This window comes from Arvicola amphibius, chromosome 10 (genome assembly GCF_903992535.2).
Source record: "Arvicola amphibius chromosome 10, mArvAmp1.2, whole genome shotgun sequence".
NCBI classification, from domain to species: Eukaryota; Metazoa; Chordata; class Mammalia; order Rodentia; family Cricetidae; genus Arvicola; species Arvicola amphibius.
Genome location: NC_052056.1, coordinates 95,460,363 through 95,478,367, shown reverse-complemented (window position 1 = coordinate 95,478,367; position 18,005 = coordinate 95,460,363). Strand labels below are relative to the sequence as shown.

Genomic DNA, 18,005 nt, shown 5'->3' with positions numbered 1-18,005 from the left:
CGGGGCAGGGATCACAGAGAGTTGCTGGGCCGCAGCCGCTCTGAGCAGCTTGCAGCCCACCCTGTGGCTTGGCTCCGGAGGAGGGCGGTTCTTTCTTAACAGGAGGGGGCCAGAGAGAGGAGGGATTGCAGATTAGGGTTTAGGGGACCACGTGACCCTCCCCCAGGAATGCGGTGACGTCAGGGGGCGTGGTCGTCCCCAAAATTGGGGAGGAAGGGGAAAAAAAGCCAGAAAAAGTTTCTTTGCAGGAGTCCCAAACGGGGCGGGGGACGGAAGGGGAGGGAAGGGGCTCAAGGCTCCGGCCTCCGGGCTTGTGGGGGCCCTGACCTCTGTCTGGAGTGGAGTAACCATTCCAGACCATGTCGGGACCCACCTGGCTTCCCCCGAAGCAGCCAGAGCCCTCCAGAGTCTCTCAGGGAAGAGCTTTTCCCCGAGGCGCCCTGGGGCCGCCACCGGCCCATGGAGCAAGTAAGTGTTCCTCTCTCACACACCCGGGAGTGGCGGAAGGGCCACTGGCCGGCCGCTCCTCTTCGCCTTTTCTTCCCTGCCTGTCTGCTTCCTGCTGTCTCTTCCCCAAGCCAGAGGCCCCTACCTCTTGTGCAACCTTCCCTGACTCCTATCCATTCCCAGACGCCCCAGGTACGTGAAGGAGAGGCGCCCCGAAAAGGGCAGCCTTCAGGAGGTACCCCTTCTTCATTCCCACGTCTGTTCTCTCCCGTACAGCACTCCAGCCCCACCCCAGGGTCAATTTTTGCCCCCTCCCACCTGAGCAATGTTACCAGCCTTTGGGGGTACAGGACGATCGAGGGCCTTCCTGGGTGGGATCCCACGGAGCACCCCAGCGCCTGCAGGTGAGACTTGGAGGTGAGGGTAGGGTGTGTGGGTCTCTTTCTCAGGTTGAAGGCGAGAGAAGCCCAGGGGTTGTGGTTTATGTTTGTTCTCCCTGCTTTGGCTCTGTCTCCAGGGGCTCCCGCCAGACAGGGGCGTCATCCGCCCTGGAAGCCTGGATGCTGAGATCGATTCGCTCACCAGCATGTTGGCGGATCTGGACGGAGGTCGCAGTCATCCTCCTCGGCGACCAGACCGACAGGTCTGTGTCCTGTGTCCTGTTTCTGCTTCCCCGTCCCCAGCCAGTTCCCTTTTGTGGATTCTCAGCCTCAGCTCACCCTTTCCACTCCCCACCTACCCTCTTCGCAACTAATAGACGCCTGGCTCCAGGAAGCCCAGGAAGCCCGAGCTTCCTTCTTGTCAGGCCTTGTTTCTGGGAACTTGTCAAAAGTCATTGCTTCCCCAGGGCTCCCACCTGGCTTGCCTGGATGGTGGTTCTGCCTTACTCACTGTTTCTGCATTGCTTGTCTCCCCAGGCTTTTGAGGCCCCTCCACCCCATGCTTACCGTGCAGGCTCCCTGAAGCCCAGTGGAGGTGCGGGTCCAACCCCTATGCTCCCAGCATCCCCTTATGGCGGACCTACCCCAGCCTCCTATGCTACCGCCAGCACTCCGGCTGGTCCTGCTTTCCCCGTGCAAGTGAAGGTGGCTCAACCTGTGAGAGGCTGTGGACTTCCTAGGCGGGGAGCCTCTCAGGCCTCTGGGCCTCTTCCGGGCCCCCACTTTCCTTTGCCAGGCCGTGGTGAAGTCTGGGGGTCTGGCTATAGGGGTCACCGTGAGCCAGGACCAGGGGTTAAGGAGGAAGCTGCTGGAATACATGGCCCTGCAGGAGGAGGAAGAGGAGGCGGGCATGGGCCCCAGGTAAGCCGGGATGGGGGTCAGGGGGCACTGTGGTTTGTGGTCATTGTAGGTAACTGGGCATTGATTGGGCGGCTTGGAGGCTGGGGGTTGCTTAGGATGCTGGTTTTAGGGCTGGGGATATGGTTCAGTTGGTAGAGTGCTTGCTTGGTATGCAGAAGCTCCTAGGGTTCTATCCACAGCACCACATAAACCAGGCGTGATGGAGGTAGAGGCAGCAGGATCGGTAGATTAAGGTCATCTTTGGCTACGTAACGAGTTCCACCAGCCTAGGCTGTATGAGACACTGCGCAGATATAAATAAATGAATACATCATTCCTGGTTTTAGAGTACTCACAGGTCAAGGGTCAAGATGGCCAAAGGGAAGGGGCTAGGGCTCCCCACCGCCCCCAGCAGCTTCTGAGAGACGTTCTCAGAGGAGATTTCAGGGTTCCTGACCTTACGGATAAATTATGATATTAGAGACTGTAGGCCCGCACCGCAAAGCCCTGATTCTCACTACAGGTCCCCTTAAGCCAACCTCCAGAAGAGGAGCTGGAGAGACTGACTAAGAAACTGGTGCATGACATGAGCCACCCGCCCAGTGGGGAGTACTTTGGTGAGCTGGCCTGGTGGGTAGGGTGGGAAGAGGGCGGAGACGGTGGAGCTGTGCGCGGATCTCATTGCTCTCCATCCTCAGGGCGCTGCGGTGGCTGTGGCGAAGATGTGGTTGGCGATGGAGCTGGGGTTGTGGCCCTGGACCGCGTCTTCCACATTGGTTGTTTTGTGTGTTCTACCTGTCGGGCCCAGCTCCGGGGCCAGCATTTCTACGCCGTAGAGAGGAGGGCTTACTGCGAGAGCTGCTACGTGGTGAGTGGGGGCTGAGCCAAGCATCCGCGATGGGCAGGCGGGCTCCTGTCTGAGAGAGATGGGGCACGTTTCCAAAGATCAGTTGGCCCATAAACCAAAAGAGCATTTTGGGTTTTCTTTCTTTGATTTCTAGTTTATTGTTTTGGGATAATATGTCGTGTATCCCAGGCTGGCCTGAAACTCTTATGTATATAGCTAAGGAAGAATTTCGCGGGGTATGGGGATTCCAGGCATGTGCCACCAGGTGTTTTAGGGGGTGCTGGAAATGGAATCCAGGGTTTCATGCATGCTGAGCAAACACTTAACCAACTGAGCTTCAGCCCCCAGAGCAAGGAAGGAGTTAAATGTGGATACTAGTTGAGGGGGGTGGGGAGAGCAGCTGCTCTTTTCAATTGGCCTGCCTTCCTTCCTTTCTTCCTTCCTTCCTCCCTCCCTCCCTCCCTCCCTCCCTCCCTCCCTTCCTTCCTTCCTGTCACTGTGTAGCCCAGGCTGGCCCTGAAGTCATGGTCCTCCTGCCTCAGCCTCCCGAGAGCTAGGAACACAGATGTGGTCCAGTCCCCATACCCAGCTGGAAGGCATTTTAGGGTTGAGGTCATTTGTGAAAGCCTGGCAGCGTTCCTCAGAGGCAGCCATTACTGTTGACTCATCCTACTGGAGAAGGAAGTGTGTGGAAGCTAAATTCCTTGTCTGGAAGCCACAGTGCTGGGATAAGAACCGAAAGATGCCTGGCCACCTTCCACTGAATCCTGTGCGGGAACTGCGCACAGAAGATGGGTGGGTGGACAGCGAGCCTCCCTGGCTGTCGCTGCTTCTGTCTGACCTTCCTTCCTCCTTCCTATTAGGCCACCCTGGAGAAGTGTTCCACGTGCTCTGAACCCATCCTGGACCGAATCCTGAGGGCTATGGGGAAGGCCTACCACCCTGGTTGCTTCACCTGTGTGGTGTGTCACCGTGGCCTCGATGGCATCCCTTTCACAGTGGATGCCACCAGCCAGATCCACTGCATTGAGGATTTCCACAGGTCTTGCCTTGACTCACCTATCCTGTCTCTTCATGTTCCTTTGTGACTTCTGGTCCTCTCTTTCTTTGACATCCCTTTCTTTCCCAATCCTTCTCATTTCCCTCCCCTTTGCACTTTGGCTCGGCTCCATTGTGAGCCTCCTACGGGGGGGGGGGGGGCCCTGAAAGCCCCTATGGTTCCCTTCCACCTCAGGAAATTTGCCCCACGGTGCTCAGTGTGTGGTGGGGCCATCATGCCAGAACCAGGTCAGGAGGAGACGGTGAGAATCGTTGCTCTGGACCGAAGTTTCCACATTGGCTGTTACAAGTGTGAGGTGAGGGGTCCCTGGATGAGAACAAGGGCTTTGCAGAGCCTGGGATGTTGGGGGAGACACAGTGCTCTTGGGCTAATGGGAAGGTATTGTTTCTCCCTGCAGGAGTGTGGGCTGCTGCTGTCCTCTGAGGGTGAGTGTCAAGGCTGCTACCCGCTGGATGGCCACATCTTGTGCAAGGCTTGCAGTGCCTGGCGCATCCAAGAGCTCTCGGCCACTGTCACCACTGACTGTTGACTCTTCCTACAAGTGCCTGCTGGGATCTCAGCCCCGTCCGTCACCTCCCGACAACTACCTTTACTGTTTGTTACCAAGTGCTATCGCCTCTTCCCCTCTTTGTGAAATAATAACCCCTGAAGAGTTTAAAAGTACTTGTGAATCTGCTGTTTCATTGGGATCTTAGAGGATGAGGGCTGTGTAAGCCTCAAATTCCAGCACTTGGGAGTTTGGGGCCAGCCTGGTCTACATAGGAAGTTCCATGCCAGTGAGGACTCCATAGTGAGATCATGCCTAAGACAAATGATATCTTATACTTTATTTATGTATTTGGGTTTTTTTTTTTTTTTTTTTTTTTTTTTTTTTTTTTTTTTTTTTTTTGGAGATAGTGTTTCTCTGTTTAACAGCCCTGGCTGTCCTGGAACTCACTTTCTAGACCATGCTGGCCTTGAATTCATGGAGATCTTTCTGACTGCCTCTGCTTCCTGAGTGCTGGGATTAAAGGTATGTGCCACCACGCCTGGTTGCTATCCTGCTGTCCTATGCTTTCGTTGTCATTACATCGTTAATTAGCCCATTTATTGTAGGCTATGGATTCCTCAAATGGTTCCATTTCTACTGCTCTTTCAATTCCTTCAGTCTTCTGACAGCAGACTTGGCAAGCGATGTTGCAGGTCAAGGCCCACCAGCCACGGTTCTCATGCAGGAACCACAGTGCCAGGCTTGGTGGCACATACTATTTCCTCATCTTGATCTTGCCCTGGAAGGAAGGAGCCGATGCACTTGACATGCTAGCTGATTTCAATTTTCTTTGCTGTTTTTCAAAGGGAGTCGGTATAGCAGGTCCTGTGTTCACCGGGGACGCTGACCTTCTCAGCGTATTTAACTGTGATGTCATGACATAGGCTAGAGCCACATGAAGTACTTTTTATTAAGGACCAGTTCTGATGTATCCCAGGCTACCCTTGAATTTGATACACAGCTGAGATAGCCGAGGCTGTTCTTGAACTCTAGATCCTTCTGCCTTTACTTCTCAAATGCTGAGATTATAGGAATGCACTGCTGTGTCTGGCTACTTTTTTGGGGAGGGTGCTGGGGATGGATCAGGGAGACATACACGCTAAGCAAATGCCCTACCACTAAACTGTACCCCGCCTCCCTCTCTCCTTCTTGTTTGGTTTCTTCCTAAACCCAGGTTCTTTCATATGGTAGGCAAGCATTCTAACTCGAGCCATCTACCGCCACTGCTTCCCTCATCTTAAACTATGTGTGGATGAGCTGGGCACGGTGGTGCACGCCTTTAATCCCAGCACTTGGGAGGCGAGGCAGGCGGATCTCTGAGTTCTAAGCCAGCCTGGTCTACAGAGTGAGTTCCAGGACAGCCAGGGCTAAACAGAAGAAAAAAGAATTGTGTGTGTGTACCCATGTGTGGGTGGGTATATGGGCATTTGAGCATGGTGCCCTTGTAGTCCAGGAGAGCTCATCAGATCCCCAGGAACTGGAGTTAACCCGCGAGACACCAGACATAATGAAACTGGTTCTCTGCAAGATTAGGAAATTCTCTGAATCACTGAACCTTTTTCCAGACCCTTTTGTAAATATTTCTCTCTCTCTCTCTCTCTCTCTCTTGAGGCAGGGTTTTCTCGGTACTTTTGGAACCTCACCTGGAACTAGCTCTTGAACACCAGGTTGGCTTTGAACTCAATGAAATCGGCCTGCCTCTGCCTCCCAAGTGCTGGGATTAAAGGCCTGTGCCGCCACCGCCCGGAGGAAAATGTTTTTGTGACAGGGCTTCACTAAATTGTTCTGCAGTCTTTGAATTTGTGATTTTCTTGCTTCAATTTCTTGAGTAACTGGGATTACAGGCCGGTGCCAACATGACTGTACTAAATTTTAAAATGCCCCTTATTGGAAAGACATCTTTTTACATGCTGAGGTTTTCTTGCTGGGAGCAAGGCTGCCCCATTTTTTTTTAGCTTGGCATTCTATTTACTGAGACGGACTTAGTGTTATCTTGGGGAATTACGCGTTTAAACTGGGAGCTACAAGATCCTGGCGGTTGTTTTGACTGCTATGTACAGCTTCTCCATTAAAGTATTGGGCACTAAAACTGAGATCTGCATGGTTTTCACGAGGATTAGGCGCCTCTGTCGAAGAAAAGCAGGAAGAGCGCGTTTTGCAGGTAGCACATACCGTGGATTTCTGCGGAAGGAGAAAATGGTGGGAGGAGATGCGTTTAAAATGGTTGCTTCTATGCATTATTCCCTAGACATCCACTGCCCTCAACCCCATCCATAGCGTGGAGAGGGCAAATCCACCCTTGAAGAGGTCAAGAGGTGCAATAGCCCAGGGTTCTTGCAGAGCAACTCTTGGATGCAAACTTGTTCCGACCCAGAAGACGTTAGAGGGAGCGAAATTCCCTCCCCATCTCCATTACCCTCGTGTGCAAAAGGAACGAGCACTTAGGGGACGCCTGGCTTGGCCGCGCTCAGCTTCCGTAGCTCCTAGCGCTTGAGGGATTTTTTTGTCGTAACACCGCGCGAGATTTCCGCGTCTCCACCCTTTTCCCATCAGCCCCTCTTCCTCTCTCTTAGTTTAAGTTTGGCCGGGGGGCTTGTTTGTAGTTAGAAGCCCAGCTCGGGGCTGCTCCGACCGCGCGCGCTAACCCCGCTCACCCTCAGCCGTCTCGCCCTCCTCCTTTTCGGCCTCCGGGCCGAGCATCGCCCCGTCCTCCTTCCAACCCTCCTTGCGAGCCATCGCCGCGCGTTCCGGTCCGCCCGGAAAACAAGCCCGCCGCCGGCGCGCGCTTCCAACGGACCCGACCGCTGCCAGGTGGGGGAGGGGAAGGAAAGGCCCGGGCGGCGGGATCGGAAGCAGAGGACCGTGCCCGGGGGCTTCGGGGTGGACAAGGGGGAACCCCTGGGGACAGTGGCACTGTCGGAGCGATCGCCCTGCCCGGGATGGCAGGCCGGCCTCGGCGGGAGGGAGGCGGGCGTGCTGCCCCCGGGGGACTGTCCTTCCTCTGGTCCTCCTTGTTCATCATCACCGTGTCCGCCCGCCGCCGGGCCCCAGGCCTCCTCTGACAGCACGATGGGTGACAGTGATGACGAATACGATCGGAGACGGAGGGACAAATTTCGAAGAGAACGGAGCGACTATGACCGTTCCCGGGAAAGAGATGAAAGACGGCGAGGGGACGATTGGAATGACCGGTGAGACTATATTAAATTTTAACGTAGTTTCCCCCCCCCCCCGCCCCCCAGCCTTTCCACTCCGCGGTTTTATTCCGTTGCACCTTACCTGCGTCGCCTTTTCCCTTAAAAAATTTTGTTAAGATGTAGTCCACCATTGGACCGTTTTCTGTAATTCCATCTATTGACTGTTGTCTTGGATTTGAAAAGCGTTTAAGATCAAAGTGACAGCCAGTGGTAGCAGTGGACAGGAGCCCTATGCAGCTAGCTAGTTGGACCGGTGCATCTACCGTGCAGGTGTAGGCCACATAGGGAGAACTCCAGCTCAAACCTGCACTGTAAGGACGAACAGACAGATCAAAGCGTTAGAGCCAAGAGTTTGAATGGGAAAATCAGCCTTTATAGAGGCATCAGGAGGTTTCTTAGCCCTTTGGCTTGGAACTTGCTGGGTAGCCAAGGATGACATTAAGCTTCTGATTCTGTCTACCTTCCCCAGTGCTGGGATTACAGGCATGTGCCACCACATCCTTCGGTAAGCCGTGCTAGGGATGGGACCGAGGTCTTTGTACTTGCTGGGCAAGAGCTCAAGAAGTTATGGCCCTTGTCCAAGAAGCACTGCATTTTGTTACTTGTACATTGTATCTTTTATCTATCTATTTTTGTTTCCTTGTTTTGTCAGCTTTGTGTTTCCTTTCTTTTAGGGGTGTGTGTGTGATACAGGGTCTCTGTAGTCCTGGCTGTCCTGAAATTCACTACATAGACCAGGCAGACATTAAGCTCAGAGACCTGTCTGCCTCTGCTTTCCCAGTGCTAGGATAAAAAAACAAACAAAACAAATAAACAAACAAAAAGAAACAAAAACCCAAAAAGCAAAGAAAGGCCGGTGGGCGGTGGTGGCACTCCTTTAATCCCAGCAGAGGCAGGCGGATCTCTGTGAGTTTTGAGGCCAGCCTGGTCTACAAGTGCTAGTTCCAGGACAGGCTCCAAAGCTACAGAGAAACCTTGTCTCAAAAAAAAAAAAAAAAAAAAAAAAAAAAGAGAGAGAAAAGAAAAAAAAGGGAAAAAAAGCGAAAGAATACGGCAGAACAGTGTTGTATTCCTAGAACTGGAAAGTTGACAGATGGTTGTGAGCTGCCGTGTGATTCTTAGAACAGAGCCTCGGTCCTCTGAACTGCTGAGAGCCATCTCTCTACACCCCTTGCACTTTGGTTTTTCAGACAGGGTCTCATTATGTAGTATAGCCTGGCCTGGAACATGATCCTCCTGCCTCAGCCCCTTCAGTGTTTGAGTTAGGAGTGAGTCACCATACCCAGCTTTCCTTGGTGTTTCTTCCTCTTGAGAGAGTTGCTTTTCTGAGTCTGAAACTAGATGAAGTCCTTCAGAGTTCAACAGCGAGGTCAGAGTGGCTTTGGGTACATGCCACAAATAGCCACGAGTGAGAGATCATTGCAGAGAAACTTGATTTCTGAGGAGCAGATGCTTAGCACGGAGGTCATGGAAAGGATGCCAGCTAGGAGAAAGACCATCAATTAGTGTTTCTGGTTTGGTTTTCAGGATGAGTGGCCGATGGGAAGTATTCGTTCTAGAGCACTGTGCTACCTTTAGGGTCGGTGTCTTTAGCAGGAGCAGTTGTGTGGTTGGCTGGGGAGCCTGGAGCAGCTTTACTGGAGCCGTTTTTATTTGAGCAGTGTCAACACTGGGACTTCACCCTGATGTTAGCAGACTTGTGCAGAAGAATAATAAGCTAAGAGAAATTGTTGCTTAGAAGAAGCTGTCTATATTTGTTGCCAATGGAACTTGATGGTAGAAACAAATTTTGGAAAACTTGTATCTACTGGTATGAGCTTGAAAATGTCCTAGTGTTCAGACTTTTCTGAGATGAGAAGCCTTTTATGAAATAGGTCTTTTTTGTTTTTTGTTTTTGTTTTTGTTTTTTGGTTGTGTGTGTGGGTTGTTTGTTTTAAACACAGGGTTTCTCTGTGTATTCCTGGCTGTCCTGAAACTCATTTTGTAGACCCAGCTGGCCTTGGAACTTAGACATCCACCTGCCTCCTGAGTACTGGGATTAATGACTTGCCCTGTGGAATATATCTTGATACTGTATAGTGAGAAATGTCAGGAGCTGCTCAAAGAGCTGGTAGTACAGTGAGTAGTAGGGCATTGAACATTCAAGGCAAGCTACAGCATAGCCTACTGGTGTGGTTTTGGTGAAACAGTCCAGCTAACTTTTTAAAGACAGGGCCTTATAGTAGCCTCGTTTGGTCTCATATTTACTATGTAGCTGCCTCCATTTTCCAAGTGCTAGGTACCTGCCTCAGCTTTTAAACTTCTCTTTCCAGGAACAGAGCTCACCCTGTAATCAGCACTCCTGAGGCAAATGCAGGAGGATTTGTGCAAGTTGGAGACAATCCTGGTTTAAGTAGGGAGTTCCAGACCAGCCATGATTACAAATGAGAAGAACCTGTCTCAAAAACTAAAAAGGGGACCAGCGAGGGCCTCACACCTTCTATTAGTCGCAGGAGTCAGGGGCCAGCCTGATCTACACAGTGAGTTCCTGGACAGCTAGGACCACATAGAAAGACCCTGTCTAAAAGATATATAAATAAATCCCCCCCCCCCAAAAAAAAACCCCACAATGCCTGAAAACTACCTGGCCCAGCTGCTTGAGAGGCTGAGGCAGGAGGAATGAGAGTGGCTGGGCTTGGTGGCCCACACCTTTAATCCAGCACCTGGGAAGCAGATGCAGGCATTTTTCTGAGCCCGGCGGCCAGCCTGCTCTACAGAACGAGTTCCACAACAGCTAGGGCTACACAGGAAAACCTGTCTCAAAAAAAAAAAAGTTTGAGAACTCTGCCAGCACAGCAGGAGTCTGTTAACTTTATGCAGAAGGTATAGCGGTGTAGCCCAAATTGTCTGAAAGGGCCATTTAAGTGTTTTTCTTTTATGATAATACATGTGGGCCACGGTTATCTGTCTTTCCATCTTTTTTGGTTTTTTCGAGACAGGGTTTCTCTGTGGCTTTGGAGCCTGTCCTGGAACTAGCTCTTGTAGACCAGGCTGGTCTCGAACTCACAGAGATCCGCCTGCCTCTGCCTTCCGAGTGCTGGGATTAAAGGTGTGTGCCACCACCGCCCGGCCCTGTCTTTCCATCTTACCACTGTGGGCGCTCTTCTGAACCAGACCTCCTCAGAATAACTTTGTGATCTAAGCTTATAATCTCTTCCCTCTTGAAACTGAGGCAGGAGGGTCTCAAGTTTAGGTACTGCCTAGTATGCAGAGTGAGTTCAGGGGCAGCCTGACGGGTACACAGCTCAAAGGTGGAACAAATTCAGGAAGCACGAGATCTATATTAGTGTATAGTTTTAGGGTTCACACTAGATTGAGTTTCTGTACCTCCACAGTAACCTATATTAGTGTATAGTTTTAAGGTTCACAGATGCTAAAGCTTTGCTTTAATGGAAGTGTTGTAGTGATGTGTGCACTTGGGATGTGAAAGCAGCAGATAAGTTCAAAGTGAAGCTGTGGTCACATAGGGAGTTGAAGGCCAACCTGTGTGTGAACCACCACAGCTGTCAAGCTACTGTGCCTTGTGTGTGTGTGTGCAGTGCTAGAGAATGAACCCAAGGCCTGTGCTTTCTTCTCCTCCTCCTCCTCTTCTTTTTTTTGTTTTTTGAGACAGTTTTTCTGTGTAATAGACTTGCTTTGTAGACTGGACTGGCCTTAAACTCACTGAGATCCACCTGCCTCTGTTTCCCAAGTGCTGGGATTAAAAGCATATGCCACTGCAGCCCAGCTAGGCCTGTGTTTTCCAGCAAGCATTCCACCAATGCATCTGCATTTCAACCTTAGCTATCGTCTTTCCTTTTGTGACTTGTTCTTACTTTCAGAGAGTGGGACCGTGGCCGTGAGCGCCGCAGTCGGGGCGAATATCGAGATTATGACCGGAATCGAAGGGAGCGCTTCTCACCCCCTCGCCATGAACTTAGCCCTCCACAAAAGCGCATGCGGAGAGACTGGTGAGGTGGCATTGCTTTCTTTTTATAACCCTCAGCTCCCTCGGGCTTCAGCCCTCCTCTCCTGCTGAAAGCTGGTTGCTTCTATGTCTCGGCCATCCCCCACATACAGCCTTCCTTTGTCCCATTTATCCCTTGGGTGAGAGACTACATTCTATGTGTGCCCCTCCTCCTGCCCTTGTCCATGTCCTGGAGAGGTGGCTCTGGTTCTTTCTGTGTCTGACTTTTGTGTCCCCTACCCTCAGGGATGAGCACAGCTCTGACCCATACCACAGTGGCTATGACATGCCCTATGCTGGGGGGGGTGGGGGACCAACTTACGGCCCCCCTCAGCCCTGGGGCCACCCAGACGTCCACATCATGCAGCACCATGTCCTGCCTATCCAGGCCAGGTAAAGCCTGGGGTTGTGGGGAGAAGGGATTTTCCAGGTTTCGGGGACTGTCTGGGGCTGCTAGAGACTATGGTTGGAACCTGGGAGAGGACTAGGTTCTGGGTGCCTGTGAAGTTAGCACTTACCGCTTGCGGTGGTGGGCATGTGGGCAAAGGAAGGGGTGGGTGTCTGACTGCCTAGGCCCTACCTCTCCTTCACAACCAAGCCTTCCTGATTGAACCCTCAGGCTAGGCAGCATTGCAGAGATTGACTTGGGTGTGCCACCACCCGTAATGAAGTCCTTTAAAGAATTCCTCCTGTCCCTGGATGACTCTGTGGATGAGACCGAGGCAGTTAAGCGCTACAATGACTACAAGCTCGACTTCCGAAGGCAGCAGATGCAGGACTTTTTCCTGGCTCATAAAGATGAGGAGTGGTGAGTGCCCCTGTGTGCCTGCCCCCTTTGCCCTGGCCCATTTCTTCGGTCTGGCTGGAGGAGCTGCAGCCTTGTCCTCCTGTGCCCCCAACATGGTGCTTCCTGGGAGTGGGAAAGGGGAGGGAAACAGTGTTGGCTGGTGGGACCCTCCCACCCGTCTCCCTTCTCTGCTGTCCTCACTGGGACACCTCCAGGCAGCTGACCAGAGCTACTCAGCCTCTGGGGGCAGCACAAGACTGTGACCCTCTTGTTGGTGTGGGTCATCATCCCCAGTCACCAGGACCCTGTGTGGCAGTGGTCTCCCAAAGGCAACGAGTGAAGCCAGACAAGAACAGCCAAGATCTCAGGGTCGTTTGACAGAAAAAAGAATTTGAATTTTTTTTCTTTATGTGGATGTTTTAATTTTAATCAACCATCTTTTCCCCTCTCCTGCTCCTCCTCCTCATCCTCTTTCTGCTCCTCCTCCTTGAAAAGAGCCAGAACTGGGAACTACACCCGCTCATCGACGGAGCTCGGAGCAAACCCACCTCCACCCCCACCATACCCAGCCCATACATGAGCCCCTGGCAGAGCGGCGGGGCCCGGCCAGGCAGACAGGCAGGGCACCGCTGTGCACAATGCAGTGGTCTAGCTGAATGTATTGCTTAGGCAGCTAGTCAGTTAGGGCCCCCACCGCGGAGGCCCGCGGGGGCGGGGCATCTAGGCCGGTCACCCCAGCCAGGAGCCAGCGGGCAGCCCGCCAGCCAGCATGGGCCCTGGGCGCCACTAGTTAAATCTTGAGCTCTGTTTGACCAAGCAGCCAAGGTAAAGATCCTGGAGGTGACGCCTGCGGCTTTCCTCTCTGCTCAGCCTGTCCTGTCCTGTCCTGTCCTTGTGTGCCCTTTCTGATGCCCTGTGTGTCTTTGGATCGCTCATGAACCTTTCATTCTTTCTTTGTCTATATTCTGCTCTCTGCTGAACACTTGTTTTCTCAGCTCGTCTGTTTTTGTTTCAGATTTCTGGCCCCCCCTTACATTTCCACATACCTCCTTTCCTCTTTATTTCATACCCTAGTTTGTTCTGTTTCGGCTTTCCTTCCCTACCCTCAGAGGCCTATCAAAATGCTTCCTTTTCACACTCTACCCCAATTCTAACCCTCCAGCCCTCTTTTCTCTCCCATGGGCCTGTCTGAGCTGTACAGCCCTGGCCTCACCCTTTGCTCTTTCCTGTCCCTTCACTGCCTTATCATCCCGCTAGGGAAGAAAGGTGTCCTGCCTTCTGGCCTTTTCTGTCTGGTACACTTCAGGTTTCCTTCTGGCTCCACCTGGGTGGAGGGAGTTGGCGGGAACCTCGTCTGGGCTTGGCCAGGAGAGGGAGGTTCTCTGAGGGCTCCTGCTCCCTAGCTTTCTGTGAAGCATTGGGAATGGAAACCTTGGTACACCAGTGCTTCTTCCCACAGCAGTAGAGCTGCCTCATGACCCGTGACCAGAGCATGGTCCTAACAGAGCTCTCAGTTCTTGCTTCTCCCCAGATCTTCCCAGAGCATGATCTCTGGCTCCTTTTGGGATATTGGGTGGTTTTAGTGCACCCCTTTCTTGATTTTATTACCTTCTGTGGGTGTGAGAGGCTATGCCCCACCTTTCTTGGGCCCCTCCCCACAGCCTTGCCTGGACCTTTAGTAACTGTTTTGTTTCTCCTACCCTGCTTGCTTCTTCCCCCAGGTTCCGATCTAAGTATCACCCTGATGAGGTGGGAAAGCGTCGGCAGGAGGCCCGGGGGGCCCTGCAGAACCGATTGAAGGTGTTTCTGTCCCTCATGGAGAGTGGCTGGTTTGACAACCTTCTCTTGGACATAGACAAAGCTGATGCCATTGTGAAGATGTTAGATGCAGGTGTGGGCTTAGAGGCTGGGGAGGTCTTGGCTGGGAATAGAAGCCGGAGTTCTGGTTACGACCTCTGCTGTTGTTGTTGGTAGCTGTCATTAAGATGGAAGGTGGCACGGAGAACGACCTCCGAATCCTGGAGCAGGAGGAAGAGGAAGAACAGGCAGGCAAGGCTGGGGAGGCCAACAAGAAAGAGGAAGGCCGTGCTGGACCAGTCCCGGGGGATGGAGAGCGCAAGGTCAACGATAAGGATGAGAAGAAAGAAGATGGAAAACAGGTCAAGGGCGGGGGCTGAGGGAGCCGTAACCTCCACCGCGGCGTGGTAGGGGTGGCTCTGATGGTGGCCAGAGGGAAAGATTGACATTCTCAGAACCTGTCCTTCCTGTAGCCGGAAGATGACAGTCCTAATGATGACAAAACTAAGAAACCTGAGGGTGACGGGGACAAGGAGGAGAAGAAAGAAGAGGCTGAGAAGGAACCCAAGAAGGTAAGGTGTGTCTTGCATGAGACCAAGGTGTCAGACCGGATCTTGGGTGGTCTTGATTGGCTGGCTCCTGTTGTTTCCCAGAGCAAGAAACGGAACAGGAAGCAGAGTGGTGATGACAGCTTTGACGAGGGCAGTGTGTCCGAGTCCGAGTCCGAGTCCGAGAGTGGTCCAGCTGAGGAGGAGAAAGAGGAGACTGGTACGCTTCACTTTTCTTGTTTCTGCTCCTTTGTTTTACTGCATGGGCTGGTGGAGAGAGAGACAGAGAGAACATGCTCCAGAGATAGAGTGTCTGGTGGGAAGGCATCCTGTGAGGTGATGTCTGGTAGTGACTGCTACTCCACCCAAGTGAATAAAGTTGTATTAACTCCTACTTCTTCCTGCTTAGAAGAAGCACTTAAAGAAAAGGAGAAGCCCAAGGAAGAAGAGAGGGAAAAGCCCAAGGATGCTGCAGGGCTGGAGTGTAAGCCCCGGCCCCTGCACAAGACTTGCTCTCTCTTCATGCGCAACATTGCCCCCAACATTTCGAGGGCAGAGATCATTTCTGTGAGTGGGGACATTGGTCTTGGGGACAGGGTTGGCTGAGGTTCAGATTCTTCAGGTGGCAGACTTCCTTTGGCTTAGGGACACCTGGTTTGGTCTGCCTTGTGGTTTTGGGTGTTGGGGACGATGGGTACTTTAGGGTTCTGAAGGTGCGGAGATGAAAGGCGTGAGCTGAGTCACTCTTCTCTCTGTCCTTGACTCCTGCAGCTCTGTAAGCGGTACCCAGGCTTTATGCGAGTGGCGCTGTCGGAGCCCCAGCCTGAGAGGAGGTGAGCTGGACAGTGATGAGCAGTCCCGCTGGCTCCATCCTGGGACCGAGATAACAAGCTCTGCTAACAAGCTTTCTCATGTAGGTTCTTCCGCCGTGGCTGGGTGACTTTTGACCGCAGCGTTAACATTAAGGAGATCTGTTGGAACCTGCAGAACATCCGCGTAAGTGCTGGACACGGGGCTGCAGGAAGCAGCGCAGGCTCTGCCTGTTCACTTGCAGCCACGAGTGTTCACCTACTTATTTCCCTTCTGTCTGAGAAGCTGTGGGGCTGGGACCATGTTCAATCCCTCTGGTCCCTGACCCTTGGGGAGTTTGGATTTAACCACCAGTTCTCTATAGGGCCCAATCTTGAGGGTGTAGCTTCTGGGGGCAGTCATTGGCCAGCTTTTTGTATCCCTACAGCTCCGTGAGTGTGAATTGAGTCCTGGTGTGAACAGAGACCTGACCCGTCGTGTCCGCAACATAAATGGTATCACACAGCACAAGCAGATAGTGCGCAATGACATCAAGCTGGCAGCTAAGCTGATCCACACACTGGATGACAGGACCCAGCTCTGGGCCTCTGAGCCTGGGACACCACCTGTGCCCACAGTAGGTGACTCCCAGGGATTGTTTCCAGTGCATCCAACAGCTCCTTAGAGTATCTAAGTTGAGAAGTCAGAAGGGGGTAAAGTGTAGAACAATCAATTGGGAGAACTCACTATCCCTCTGACCTGCCCTCTGACCTCATTTTCTTATTTTCATGACCTCTGGATCCTATCCAGAACTTCCCTTATTTGCCCCTTTGGGTGGTATCTCCCCATTTTAAGTCATTTCTGGGCTGGGCAGGAAGGGCCTAGACAGTGGGGAGCAGTAGGAAGCTTCCCTCTCCATCGTTTCTGCCTTGGTTCTCTTGCCTCACTCTCCGGCTCCTTCCTGTCAGAGCCTGCCCTCGCAGAACCCCATCCTCAAGAACATCACTGACTACCTGATTGAGGAAGTGAGTGCGGAAGAGGAGGAGCTTCTGGGGAGCAGTGGAGGGCCCCCTCCTGAGGAGCCTCCCAAGGAAGGCAACCCAGCAGAGATCAATGTGGAGAGGGATGAAAAGCTGATCAAGGGTGCCAGCTGTGCCCTTCCGGGGTGGGTGTGGCCCCTGGGGGTGCAGGCCTGTGTAGTGACCTGGTGTGTCCTCACTCCCCCAGGTCTTAGATAAGCTCCTCCTCTATTTGCCGGATTGTGCACTCTCTGGATTATTACAACACTTGTGAGTACCCCAACGAAGACGAGATGCCCAACCGCTGTGGCATAATCCACGTTCGGGGGCCCATGCCTCCACCGGATCAGTCACGGAGAAGGTATGCGTCTGGTCCCTTCAGTCTTCTCCTGTCCCTCCTTACCCCTGCTTCCAGCTCCCTCTCATCCTGCACTGTCATCTAATCCACACAGTGCTAGAGTGGCAGAAGACGTTTGAGGAGAAACTGACTCCGCTGCTGAGTGTGCGTGAATCGCTTTCTGAAGAAGAGGCCCAGAAGATGGGGCGTAAGGACCCCGATCAGGAAGTGGAGAAGTTTGTCACTTCCAACACGCAGGAACTGGCAAGGATAAGTGGCTGTGTCCTCTCAGTGGCAAGAAATTCAAGGTCTGGGATGTGGAAAGAATTGGTGGGAGGGTTGGGCGGTGGCCTTGGGGCAGCAAGACCCCTGGGGGACTGGAGGAGGCTGTGACTGCCCACGGGGTTCTGGATGAATGAGTCTGCAGCATGTGCTGCCCTCTGCTGGTCCCTCCCACCCAGGGCCCTGAGTTTTGTGCGCAACATATCTTCAATAGCACGCAGAGAAGATTGAGGAGGTGAAGAAGGAGGTGGCATTCTTTAACAACTTTCTCACAGACGCTAAGCGCCCAGCTTTGCCCGAGATCAAACCCGCTCAGCCACCTGGCCCTGCCCAGAGTAAGATACGATCCATGGGGGGCTGCCACACCTGATCCTTACTCCTTGAGAAGTGTACCCCACTAACCTCCCGGCCCTATTCCTAGAATCCTTGTTATTTCCTTTCCTCCCCCGCAGTAATTCATGTTCCTGTCCATGTTGTACTCCCCCCAGGCCTGACTCCAGGACTTCCCTATCCGCACCAGACGCCACAGGGCCTGATGCCATATGGTCAGCCCCGGCCTCCCATCCTGGGCTATGGAGGTGAGTCTGGAGGGGCAGTGCAGGGGCTTGGTGTTTGAGGAGGGCTCCAGAGCTTAGCTAGGCTGAGGTTGAGGTCAGTTTTTAGTTCAACCTGGGTCTTTGTCATAGCTGGTGCTGTCCGCCCTGCAGTCCCAACAGGAGGGCCTCCATACCCCCATGCTCCGTATGGTGCCGGTCGCGGGAACTATGATGCTTTTCGAGGTCAAGGAGGATACCCTGGGAAACCTCGGAACAGGTGAGCAGGAGTGGACAGGCCCACGTGCCTTCCCCTCCCCTGACCAGGGGCTCCTTCCTGTTCACCCCACACCCCTGTATTTCACAGGATGGTTCGAGGAGACCCGAGGGCCATAGTGGAATATAGGGACCTGGACGCCCCAGATGACGTTGATTTCTTTTGAGCCCCTCTACATCGACGACCATCTACTACCCATGACCACTTTATCCCATCAGCTGAGAATTTTTTTGTACGTTGTTTTTCCTGCTAGTAAAAAGCACTTTGGTAGTGTCTCTTAACGCTGCTGTA

General features: G+C 52.8%; 2 protein-coding genes across 3 annotated transcripts; both read left to right on the top strand.

The window, feature by feature from the left end:
• Positions 1-12: 12 nt before the first annotated feature.
• Trip6 (thyroid hormone receptor interactor 6) lies at positions 13-4,297 on the top strand. Of its 2 annotated transcripts, XM_038345667.1 has the most exons (10): positions 13-468; positions 724-851; positions 965-1,090; positions 1,365-1,422; positions 1,624-1,748; positions 2,251-2,344; positions 2,426-2,595; positions 3,438-3,616; positions 3,809-3,929; positions 4,032-4,297. In XM_038345667.1, exons 1-10 carry the CDS (start codon positions 360-362, stop codon positions 4,161-4,163), a joined length of 1,242 nt encoding a protein of 413 aa, XP_038201595.1. In that variant the 5' UTR covers positions 13-359; the 3' UTR covers positions 4,164-4,297. The 2 variants fall into 2 exon arrangements, with proteins under 2 accessions (XP_038201595.1, XP_038201594.1); XM_038345666.1 differs by having other exon boundaries at positions 1,365-1,748.
• A 2,408-nt stretch (positions 4,298-6,705) lies between these two features.
• Positions 6,706-17,995, top strand: Srrt (serrate, RNA effector molecule). The gene is given in 24 exon segments (XM_042055905.1): positions 6,706-6,974; positions 7,215-7,354; positions 11,221-11,349; positions 11,592-11,738; positions 11,965-12,153; positions 13,854-14,023; positions 14,107-14,291; positions 14,403-14,501; positions 14,583-14,697; positions 14,887-15,044; positions 15,249-15,310; positions 15,395-15,473; positions 15,715-15,903; positions 16,235-16,411; positions 16,494-16,520; positions 16,522-16,625; positions 16,627-16,646; positions 16,738-16,881; positions 16,884-16,930; positions 17,084-17,114; positions 17,117-17,239; positions 17,393-17,482; positions 17,591-17,717; positions 17,805-17,995. Coding segments are annotated over 23 exon segments (2,610 nt in total). The 5' UTR covers positions 6,706-6,974; positions 7,215-7,232; the 3' UTR covers positions 17,881-17,995.
• The last annotated feature ends 10 nt before the right edge of the window (positions 17,996-18,005 follow it).